Source organism: Pinus tabuliformis, chromosome 5_2, assembly GCF_031772625.1.
Source record: "Pinus tabuliformis cultivar Carrire ecotype Pingquan chromosome 5_2, CPIR1, whole genome shotgun sequence".
Lineage (NCBI taxonomy): Eukaryota > Viridiplantae > Streptophyta > Pinopsida > Pinales > Pinaceae > Pinus > Pinus tabuliformis.
In genome coordinates this window covers 681459051-681470834 of record NC_142306.1, presented here as the reverse complement: position 1 = coordinate 681470834, position 11784 = coordinate 681459051, and the positions used below count along the sequence as shown (strand labels likewise).

The window sequence follows — 11784 nt, the reverse complement described above, 5'->3', positions numbered from 1 at the left end:
ATAGCTGCACCGTTTTTCCCGCTTTGGGTTTTTCCGAGGACATTGGTCCAAAAGCAATGGTGTCACTTGTGTGCTTGTTTTGTTTCCTTCAATTGATGATCTGTAATGTTGAGCATGTACTTGTATTTATTTTCAGCATTTATATGGTAAATAACTTATTAATTAATCAAAACAAGTAGGCAGAAATAAATCAGAAGAGTACATGAAGGGTTTCTAATGCATAGACTTAGAAATTCCAACAGCTTATTAAAGACCTTGAAGCATCCTTGAGGTAAGTTTGTAAGAGCATTTGAAACAATTGAAGCTTTGCGAAGAGATACCTTGGCGCTGACATTTTGAAGGCACCCTTGGAGACATGATGGTTTGTTGAAGCCCTCATGGAGTAACTTTGGAGATCTTTGTTTTGAGTAATATGAAGAGCAGTGGTGACACCTTCTAAGAAGACAAGGTTGTCATTGATGAAGTGATTTGGAGGAGGCACTGCTGAAGATAGGCAAGGCTGATTGAAGAAGATATTGAGAACCGTGAACAATCATCAAACTTATCTTGACAAATTGAAGTTGAGGGTTGGAGCCCTAGAGGTAGGAGCCTCGTAGAAACAAGGTTGATGCCTTGGAAGATCAGGTTGGAGCCCTAGAGGATAGGAGTCCTCAAGAGATCAGGTTGGAGCCCTAGAGGAAAGGAGACCTCAAGGGATCAAGTTGGGGCTTGTACCTGAGATAGGGTTGGAGCCCTAGAGGTTGGTGCCTCAAAGTGACAAGGTTGGAGCCTTGGGAAGTCCAAGTCGGTGCTTGGCAAAATACAGGTTGGAGCCTAGGAGATTGAAGTGTCTGGATCTAGGGTTGGAGCCCTACACTATATTGTATTGGATTTATTGTAAAGAAGTTAATAAAAGCTTTTATTCTTATTGTTCATTATGTGTTCTAAGTATAAGTGATCTAACTAGTAAAAATAACAATTGAAAAGAAATATTGATTCACCCCCCCTCTTAGTATTTCCAACAGTCACACCTCAATAGTGATTTGATGTTTGAACTTTTCTGCATTTTGGTTTATTTTGGGAAATTATTATTATTGCTATCCAATTTTAAGGTCACAGGGAAGCTAGGCACCAAATTGGTGTACGAGACCCCTTTGCTTGTGGGACAAGGGACCCACCTCCGAGTAGTGATTTGACTGCTAAGTCTATGAAAGCATACATACTCTACCCCCCTCTGATTTTAAACCTATGACCTCTTAGGAAGAAACACGTGCTCTAAGCCATCAGTAAACAGTGATAACTACATTTTCTAATTAACTAAATAAATACCGAGGGCACATTTATGATTTTGAGTGTCAAATTCATCTTCAAAATTGTATTGCAATTTGTTATTCTTAACTTACTTTTATGTTTTTTATTATCGTTGTTCGAAACTTGTTGCTTTCTGCAGATTTGAGTGAGGTTTCTCGCCATTCCAAACACATATACCTGTATTTTCAATGCTCCCATGTTTTGGAAACTCATGCAACATGACTAAATTTAAGGAGCAAAAAACCGTTTGAAGGGGGGCAACATAATGACTAAATTTAAGGAGCAAAAAACCATTTGAAGGGGGTTATAAACAACATATTTTCATTCAATATTCAATATGCTTACACTGTTCAATGTAATTTTTTCATTGGTGTAAAATTAGCTGCTTGAGTCAATCAAATATTTCCATCTATCACACTCTCTTGCATAAAAAATGCCAAAGTTAAAATCAAAGCTTGTTTTTCATGTGACAATCCAGTACAACCTTTGCTTACATTTCTAGATCAATTCCTATGGGGCACATTGTAGAGAAACAAGATTTCATGGATGGCCAAAAAATTTAAAAGTTGGTCCTTGCGTTCAAGAGGTGGTTAGTGGACATGCAATGGCAGTAAGGGGGAACTCAGTCAGCTAGTGAGTGAGATGAGAAGTAAAAATACCAATATAGTTAAAATCAAAAGTTGTTTTTCATGTGACAATCCAGTACAACTTTTGCTTACATCTCTAGATCAATTCCTATGGGGCACATTGTAGAGAAACAAGATTTCCTGGATGGCCAAAAAATTTGGAAGTTGGTCTTTGCATTCAAGAGGTGGTTAGTGGACATGCAATGGCAGTAAGGGGGGACTCAGTCAGCTAGTGAGATGAAAAGTAAAAATACCAATATAGTTAAAGGTCCGTTCATACTCGCAATAAAATTTGGAAAAATCAGTTCAAAATACCATTGACAAAATGCCTGTTAAAAATTTGGCCAAGGATAAAGCCAATTAAAATTCTCCAAGTCCCATGTCCTTGGCATCGGTGTTCAAATAGACTGTGAGCACTATTTAATGGAAAATATCTTGATTTAATTTGAGAAAAATCATTAAATTTTGATATTGATTCAAAATATGTCTGTGAGACCGATGTCTACACAAATTTTATTTTAGATATACCACAATTTCGTAACTCTTCAAAGCAGCCCAGGGGCCTAAGCCTTATAAAGGCATTGATTAATATGAGATCTGGAAAGTAAAATATACGACTGAGCTTTTAAAAATAATACAGAAATAGTTACATGTGAGCAGCTTGCCATTTCGAAATATAGGAAAAATATTAATTCAGACACATCGATTCAAATGCAGTTTATTCTGTACTTTCAATGGAGGCCCAAGATGGAGACGATATTATACTTTCCAACTTTGTTAGCCAAAAAAATATTTAAGCAACATAGCAAATGCAGTTCCACTCGAAATGTTGATAACGTTGACAACATCATTATTAAGCTGCAAAAATAGGAAACGTATCAGCAAAAAACTACCATTCCATATAAAGTTCTGTCCTAAGACAAAAGGGAAAGGGATAAATATATTGTTTGAAATACTGAGAAAATGTATGGATGGCCCATCTGCTAGTCAGGCATTTCTAAACACTGATGCTTTGCTTAAAAGTAATGCATAAAAGGAAACAACTGTTACCAGTGTTATTTTACGTAGAAATTAAAGCAAGGATAGACTAAGTACCCATTTAAAACCTTCTTTGTCTTGCAAAGAAGCGCCAATTTGACTTTCAAGAACATTTGCCAGCTGTGAAGAAATAACACAAATTATAGCTCCGGCATTATCTACCTGTGGCAAAAACAAAAGATGAACAGAATGATGTGTTAGATGTGAAAAACAGTCATCCTTCGGCCATTACACAAAAGGAAAGGAAAGAAAGAACAGTCTACTGTTACCATTCTAACCATGTTTTAGATGTTCACCTTGAATAGAATATCCATTGAATTTCAATTAATACAATAAGGAAAAGAACGGAGCACACAAAGCTTTGGGAAAATGCAGTATGACTACTACCACAATAAGTTTGCATTATCATTTCTCAGCTCACATTGTTAAAAAGCAATATAAAGATGCATCAAAGTTTAATACATGTGTGTGTTTAAGGCCCTCACCTTACACTTGACTGCAGGAAACTACATCACAAAACCTCAACCAGATGGCTGTCAATTGCTAAAGCAATCATATGTCCCTAGTAATGTCATATCAGCATGAACAAGAGGGACTTAAATCTATGCAATCAAGATGATAAGTCATAACATAAGCTGAAACTCAAATTTTCAAGTACACAATATTTGAACAGCTTAAAATATAATCTATATATATAAAAGACACATTACAAGTACATACCACAGCTTTGTCACAAAGCTGGTACAAGTCAAACTCTCCAGACTCTAACTAGGGAACCATAGGAAACCCTAACCACCAACACCTAGCTAGGAATCACTCTCAAAAAATGCCTGTCACTCCACTAAAGACTTCCTAATGCTACCAACAACATCGGCAAGTCCTCATTGGCACATACAACAAGCTTGTATCACACAAACTCTCCACATGAGCACTATTGTCTTCCTTAGGATTTACAAACCCTAACCATGTTGCATCACACAAGAATACAGCAAGACAATTCTAATGCTAACATCCAAATCTACATATCCATCCTAGAGTTTGAGCCCTCAAACCTTGGGTCTTCAACTCTTGCATCAACACACACACCAAGATCACCATGGAACATTAAGGATACAATAACCTACTCTTCTTCCAAGCAAAGCATCACACTAAGCTCAAGACACATCAACTACAAGAACAATGCTCCAAATTCATGCAAGGCATTAACTCGACTCTCCATGTCTTATACTAGGGTAGAAACCTTAGACTTAATGAGAAAACTACAACTGTTAGTGTCTTTATCTTACTATCTTGTCTTTCTCCTATTGGATCATTGATGAATTGAATATGTATTATGATTTATCATTTATCATTTATGAATTTAGAATTTATGATTCATTGTTTTATCATTTATGATTGATGTGATAGTGACATGTATTTGAATTTTGTATGTACTATGCATGCTATAATGTTACTAACTTACTTTGTAAACAGTAAAACTAACATCTAGATGAAGATCTATGGTTGAAATCAATGAATTTGTATAATTAATGAGAATTTGTGTAAGAAATATCTAATTTATATATAACGAATCCTACGTGTCCTATTCTGGGGGGTCAACGTCTCTGAATCCGACACTTGAATCCCCATATCCTACGAATCTCGAAACCCCATGTCAGGTTACTTAGGTGGTGAGAGTAAGTTCCCTGTCAGGAATGACTTCTCCAATCGAGAGTAGATCATTCCTGATCTCAGTAATCCTCAAGAAATAGGATTGAATGTCCTCGTCCTTGCCCTTCTTAATATCCTTCAACTTATTCTTGAGAAATAGAATTTGAATTGCATTACTAACCTTGAACATGTCGACCAACATGTCGTAAATCTCCTTGGAGGTCTTCAATCCGGAGATATAGGCCACCAATTGCTTGTCAATGGAATCCCTAATAATCTTCTTCACTTTGACTTCAGCCCTATTGTACTTTGTCTTCGCAGCAGCTGGTGCATTTGAAGGAGGTTCAGGGATTTTACCCTGCACATAATCCATCAAGAGACATCTTCCATCCATGATAGTCAAATTTATCATGGAGCTTGTCTTTAGCCGGAAAGTAGGATGCGGAACCCATTGAGTCTTTTGTCCTTGTCCAACTGTCTTTGGTGATTACTCTTTCACTCTTGCTTGGGCTTTGTCTTCACCTCAGCTCTGATACCATGTTAATTTTAGACAACAATGGTATGTTCTATGCTTAAGAGCAATTTTACTTCATTTACTTTATTAGCCTAATATCAATATTCAGTTTAGCAATCACATCAACATGATAGTAAAATGTAGATAGAACATAAACATAAACCGTAGAAGACAAGCCCAGACAAGAGGACATAAGATGTGGCACCAGCCAGGGACAAACCCCAATGCGGGGAAACCCTTCATCAATTCTTCTTATAGTCTTCAATAGTTCAACAGAGAGAGATAGTACAATTTACAAATCTGATAATTTATAACAGCAACAAAAGAGCTCTAACCAAAAAAGTCAACGTTGGTCAATAGGGTAGATTTGACCCTCAACAATTTGGTTAACTTTAGTCAACTTCAGCCTCCAAACAGCGAGGTGAAATAGCGCTCAAAACAGTCAAATTCAACCCAGTCAAACTCTGGTCAAATAGTCCACCTGCAGTCAACCCTAACCACAGTCAACACTGGTCAAATAGTCAACGAATTGCCTCAATTTTTGTGTCTAGAAATGTGGCCTGCCCAATCAGAGATAACCCTGACAAAAACACAGTCAAATAGGGCAATGCTTGGTCAACACAACCCAAAACAGCAATCTGGAAATTCGGTCAAACCTGGTCAATGTACAACACAGAAATTTATCCTTCCTTTCCTTGGCACGTGTGGAGAGAGTTGCTGACCAGAAATCCGTACTCAATCAATGAGGAGAGAGAGAAATGTGTGAAAATGAGTGTGTACAAATGAGGCTAAGTCACCTTCTATTTATATGCAACATTGAGGATGAATGACGTGATTGTTGGGCTTCTGAGCCTACATAAGTTTGTTGGCCAACCTTGACAATTTGTCCATAATCAAAATAAATTCATAACTTCAATTGTACATGTCAGAAACGGATGATCTCTAGATCAATCCTACACCTCTCAGAGGGAGGAATCCAAGAAAAATATCAGTCGTCATAAATAAGATGACCCATGTGGAGTTTGGCCCTAGTTTCCAATTTTAACAAAATGCCATGATATAAGTATGTTGGAGAACAAAATCAGCCCAAGCTTAAAGTGAGGTTCACCCCCACTTTGATACCATGTTGAGATCACAAGAGATAAACAAGAATCAAATTGAACCAACCAACAATCCCTAAATCAGCATAACCAATCAAAGAGAAGAGAAGATGAGCCCTTGAACAAGAGAAACACAAGAACTAGGTGCTTGTAGTCTAAGGAACCAATCACTAATGAATCAATATGATGTTACAAATAAATCATGGGTGTGTATATATACAGAACTTATGAGGTGGAGTACCTTTACCCTATAATGGGGTTATAGAGCCACATAAATGCCTCGGTCAACCTTGCCACCTAGAATAATATGAAATAATGTTGACTAGGTTGGATATTAAACCATAACCAAGGAATACAGTAATGTGAACACTTAGCCATACGAGCAAATAACCATGGGTGAATTTTACCATCATTTCAACAAATACACACTACATCCAGTAATGAAGTTTTAGGCCCTTCTTTTCAAATTGATGTTGGTTCCCCAAGGATTGAAGAGACTTTGTTTGAGCATAGAAATGATGATAAAATCAAAGTTCGACTAATTTCATTAGAAGATAAATCAACAAGTATGGAGGAAGTGTCAATGTTTATATTGAGTCAGTTATTTCCATGAGAGTGTCCACTTATGGAAATCGTCATTAAATGTATCCTACGATTTTTCTAGAAGTTTACTTTATTAATTAATTAATAAAATTGAACATTTTTTATTAAAGTAACTTTCAATTAATAAAGTGACTAAAGTGGGTCACTTAATTATTCAATTAAAAGTAAGGCATTGATCTCACAGTTAGATCTTAACCGTAGAAGATTACATTTTTGGCTCATGCCAAGTTATAAAAGTAGAAGGAAAAGGACAAAGACACAGAGAGCATTCATTTTGAAAGTCACGTGAGTGAAGGAAAAAATCAGAAATCTGATTTTCAGCTATTGGCGAGGATTTCAGCAGCAGTTCAACAAGGAGAAGGCATCTAGTCTTAAGCAAGGAGAAGGCAGCCTGTAGATTTTCCTGTAGATTCACAGCTCATGTAATGTACTAAAACACAAGACAAGAATTTACTCTACTCTTTATACAACAGAAACCAATAAATCGATGAAAACAATAATCGACAAGAGGAAGACAATCAAAGACACATAACACAATTGTTTCTCTGGGGAAAGCCACTGCTCAAAACCTCGACTATCTATTGCATTAATCAAAATCTGAGCGATAATACAAAGCTTGTTCTCACAAGAACAATTCATGCACAAGTATGATCAACTCTCTGCCTCACAGGTCCGCACTGACCAACACTTAGCCAATTTCTGCTGCCTACTGAGCCCCTACTTCCTTGCGCAATTCTTGGGAGGTATAGCCCATATTTAATTGGGAATTCCTTCTTCCATGACTGCGCAATCCAAATCTAGGTCCTCTTCTGATTGCATGCACAATCTGTACAACTCGGATCATTCTACAACTTGTAGTACAGTGTCCCTGCACTCTAGTCTCAACTGGGTCTTTCTCTGAACTAACATGCATGAGTTTATCATGAGGGAATCTTCAAGTAGTTGGAGTAGCACTGAGGATGTACGAGTGCACCAACCAATGTTGCGGGGGAGCCCCACCCCCCAGATCCCGCTCCCAATCCGCGCTCCAATCGGGAGAGACTCAGGAGCGGGTCGGGAGCATGCTCCCTACCTTTTCGGGAGCGTTTAGCCTTTTTGCAAAAAAAAATTGCATTAATGTTCCAAATGCAAATTTTTTTCAAAGAAACAAATAAGTCTTGAGTAGGGCAACTTAATAATCAAGCCTATGGCCCTAGTATTGATATGTGATTCATGGTAATCTTCATTTTCATCCTTTTACTTAAATTTTTAACATTACCATGAAATGACTCAGGATGTTTGAGAGTGGTTCCGACCTCATTGGATTTCATATGGAGAAAGTAGAATTTTGGATTTCATTCAAAATCCAGCAAACTTATCAGTTTTTCAAGATTTCAAGATTGGAATGTTTCCATTGAATTTTGTCATGTATTAGGGTATGGAACTCGTATTTAATCAAGAGCACCAATCCCTCTATGTACCTTGATGTTAGTGACATTGGTTGTCGAACTCCTCTATCATGACCCTCCTAAAAATGTACGCATCACTCAAACAAAATCTTGACTTGACATGCTATGCTTTTTCTATCTTATGTTAATTCTTAGAGGGTGATTTTAATGACAAAGATCCCTATATAGATACAGAGGTAATGACAAAGATACCTCTGGATATTAATGCTTAGAGGGTGATATTAATGACAAAGATCTTGATTTTCCAACAAGACTAAAAACCTAGACATTTCTCGTGGTGGCAAGAGGCCCAAGCATAAGCAATTTACTTGTCTTTTCTAGTTTCTAGTAGTTTTTATAACTAAAGACTCTATCATATTTATTATGATATTTTTTTAAACAATATATGACAATTTAAGTTTGAAGTTGGCAATTATAACTCATTAGTAATGAATTATGAATATGATGCTTCATGAAAGTTGAAAGTTGTTTCGTTTCATTTTATAACATTTCATTTCATGTTAGATATTATTTGTTGTAATGGTTATACTTAGCTTACAAGTACAACTTTGGTGATCAATGATGATAAATGTATATATTGAATTTTGAAAGCTTGGAACTTTAAGATCGATGAATCACGAGACCCAATATGTTGTATGTTACTATGTTACTAACTTGTGGACGTGGTTGATGAAGATTAGAACTTCTAGACGATTGTTGTTATATGGTTCAATCTATGTTTTTTTTAATGTTTTTTTATATCTAATTCATAATTCTACATGTTTTTGTTGACATATATGTATCAAAATATAAAAAATATATATATTATATAAAAAAAACGCTGCGGGATTCGCTCCCAAACCGGGATGTTTGAAAATGTCGCTCTCGCACCCGTTTTCGCTCCCGCTCCCAAGTAACACTGGCACCAACTCACTACTAGACCTCTACTAGTTCCACCAACAATTAGAACTAGTTTAACTGTCTATAACTCAGTCAAACTTTGACTGAGTTATCTAATTAAAACTCAAATAAACTCATCCTGGACCCCTAAAATTTTGGGAGAACATATACTTGACTACAAAAAGACTTCCAACTCGAAATTCCTAAGCTAATTAAATCAATTTAACTTAATTAATTATTTACAAGTTGCTATGAGAATAGAATTTGATTTTAATTAACAATTTAATTCAAGGACAAATTAAACTGGAATTTCTTGTTGCCATTTTTCAACACTCTCTCTCAACAAGAAAGAGATTATCAGCTACACCGATCTTATCTCTGTGAAACTCGAATTTACATCTTGACAATGCCTTTGTCAAAATGTCAGCATCTTGCTCCTCCGTGGGAATGTACTCCAACAACATAATTTGCCTCAATACACAATCTCTAAGATGATGATATCGGATATCTATATGCTTGGACAGAACATGAAAAACTGCATTTTTAGAGAGTCTGATACAACTCTGATTATAGCAATAAATCACAACTGGATCCATTTGTTGACCAAACAAACCAACCAGAATCTTCCTCATCCAAATGACCTCACGTGTTGCCTGACTTGCATCCATGTACTCTGCCTCTGTCCAACTGAGTGCAACCAATCTTTGTTTCATGTTGTACCAAGAAACTATTGTTGACCCAATACTGGAGGTCCCTCCTAGTGTGCTCTTCTTGTCGGATTGACTCCCTGCCCAATCTGCACCGGTGAAGCCTTGAAGCTTCACTCCCTCTGTCAGTTTGTACCATAATCCATACTGAGTAGTGCCCTTGAGGTATCTCAACACATGCTTTGCCGACTTCCAATACAATTTCGTAGGCCTAACCATCGTTTGACTAAGTCGGTTAACTGCATAGCACATATCCCGTCGTGTGTTCACCAAATACATGAGTGAACTCACAAGCTACCTATAAACAGTAGCTTCCACTACTTCCCCTAAAGTAGCATCCTCCTTCCTCCAGTTACCTGCTAAAGGAGTCTCCATGGGTTTGCTTCTCTCCATGCAAAACCTCCTGAGTATCTTGTTGGCATACTTGCCCTGAGACACAAACAGCTCTCCCATCACCCTGCCATACTTCCATGCCCAGAAAGTAATGCATGAGCCCAATGTCCTTCATCTCAAACTCTCTTGCAAGATTCTCCTTGCAAGACATGATCAGCAGATCATCACCTATCAAAATCAAATCACCAACATATAACACAATGATCAACAATTTGTTTTCCACCACTATGTGGTACAGGTTCACATCCACTTCACTCTTGGTGAAGCCCAACCCAGTGAAGTAGCTATCAATCCTAGCGTACCAAGCACAAGGTGCTTGCTTCAGCCCATACAACGCTCTCTTGAGCCGGCACGCATGTGACTCACCGTCGAAGGTCTCAAAGCCTTTAGGTTGCTCTATGTACACCTCTTCCTCAATCATGCCATTAAGGAAGGTTGTCTTTACATCCATCTGACATATCTTCCAACCCTTTGTCAAAATGTCAGCATCTTGCTCCTCCGTGGGAATGTACTCCAACAACATAATTTGCCTCAATACACAATCTCTAAGATGATGATATCGGATATCTATATGCTTGAACAGATCATGAAAAACTGCATTTTTAGAGAGTCTGATACAACTCTGATTATCGCAATAAATCACAACTGGATCCATTTGTTGACCAAACAAACCAACCAGAATCTTCCTCATCCAAATGACCTCACATGTTACCTGACTTGCATCCATGTACTCTACCTCTGTCCACCTGAGTGCAACCAATCTTTGTTTCATGTTGTACCAAGAAACTATTGTTGACCCAATACTGGAGATCCCTCCTAGTGTGCTCTTCTTGTCGGATTGACTCCCAGCCCAATCTGCACCGGTGAAGCCTTGAAGCTTCACTCCCTCTGTCAGTTTGTACCATAATCCATACTGAGTAGTGCCCTTGAGGTATCTCAACACATGCTTTGCCGACTTCCAATACAACTTGGTAGGCCTAACCATCGTTTGACTAAGTCGGTTAACTGCATAGCACATATCCCGTCGTGTGTTCACCAAATACATGAGTGAACTCACAAGCTACCTATAAACAGTAGCTTCCACTACTTCCCCTAAAGTAGCATCCTCCTTCCTCCAGTTACCTGCTAAAGGAGTCTCCATGGGTTTGCTTCTCTCCATGCAAAACCTCTTGAGTATCTTGTTGGCATACTTGCCCTGAGACACAAACAGCTCTCCCATCACCCTGCCATACTTCCATGCCCCGAAAGTAATGCATGAGCCCAATGTCCTTCATCTCAAACTCTCTTGCAAGATTCTCCTTGCAAGACATGATCAGCAGATCATCACCCATCAAAATCAAATCACCAACATATAACACAATGATCAACAATTTGTTTTCCACCACTATGTGGTACAGGTTCACATCCACTTCACTCTTGGTGAAGCCCAACCCAGTGAAGTAGCTATCAATCCTAGCGTACCAAGCACAAGGTGCTTGCTTCAGCCCATACAACGCTCTCTTGAGCCGGCACGCATGTGACTCACCGTCGAAGGTC

General features: G+C 37.9%; 1 protein-coding gene across 2 annotated transcripts in view; it reads right to left on the bottom strand.

The window, feature by feature from the left end:
• Positions 1-2355: 2355 nt before the first annotated feature.
• Positions 2356-11784, bottom strand: part of LOC149160948 (integral membrane protein (Protein of unknown function DUF92, transmembrane)) — a 122792-nt gene continuing 113363 nt past the window's right edge. For both annotated transcript variants that reach the window (XM_089436842.1, XM_089436841.1), the window contains exons 4-5: positions 3012-3116; positions 2356-2774 (exon numbers count right to left, since the gene is read on the bottom strand). In XM_089436842.1, coding sequence (XP_089292968.1) covers positions 2694-2774; positions 3012-3116 — 186 coding nt within the window. In that variant the 3' untranslated portion in view covers positions 2356-2693. The remainder of the gene's footprint in view (positions 2775-3011; positions 3117-11784) is intronic.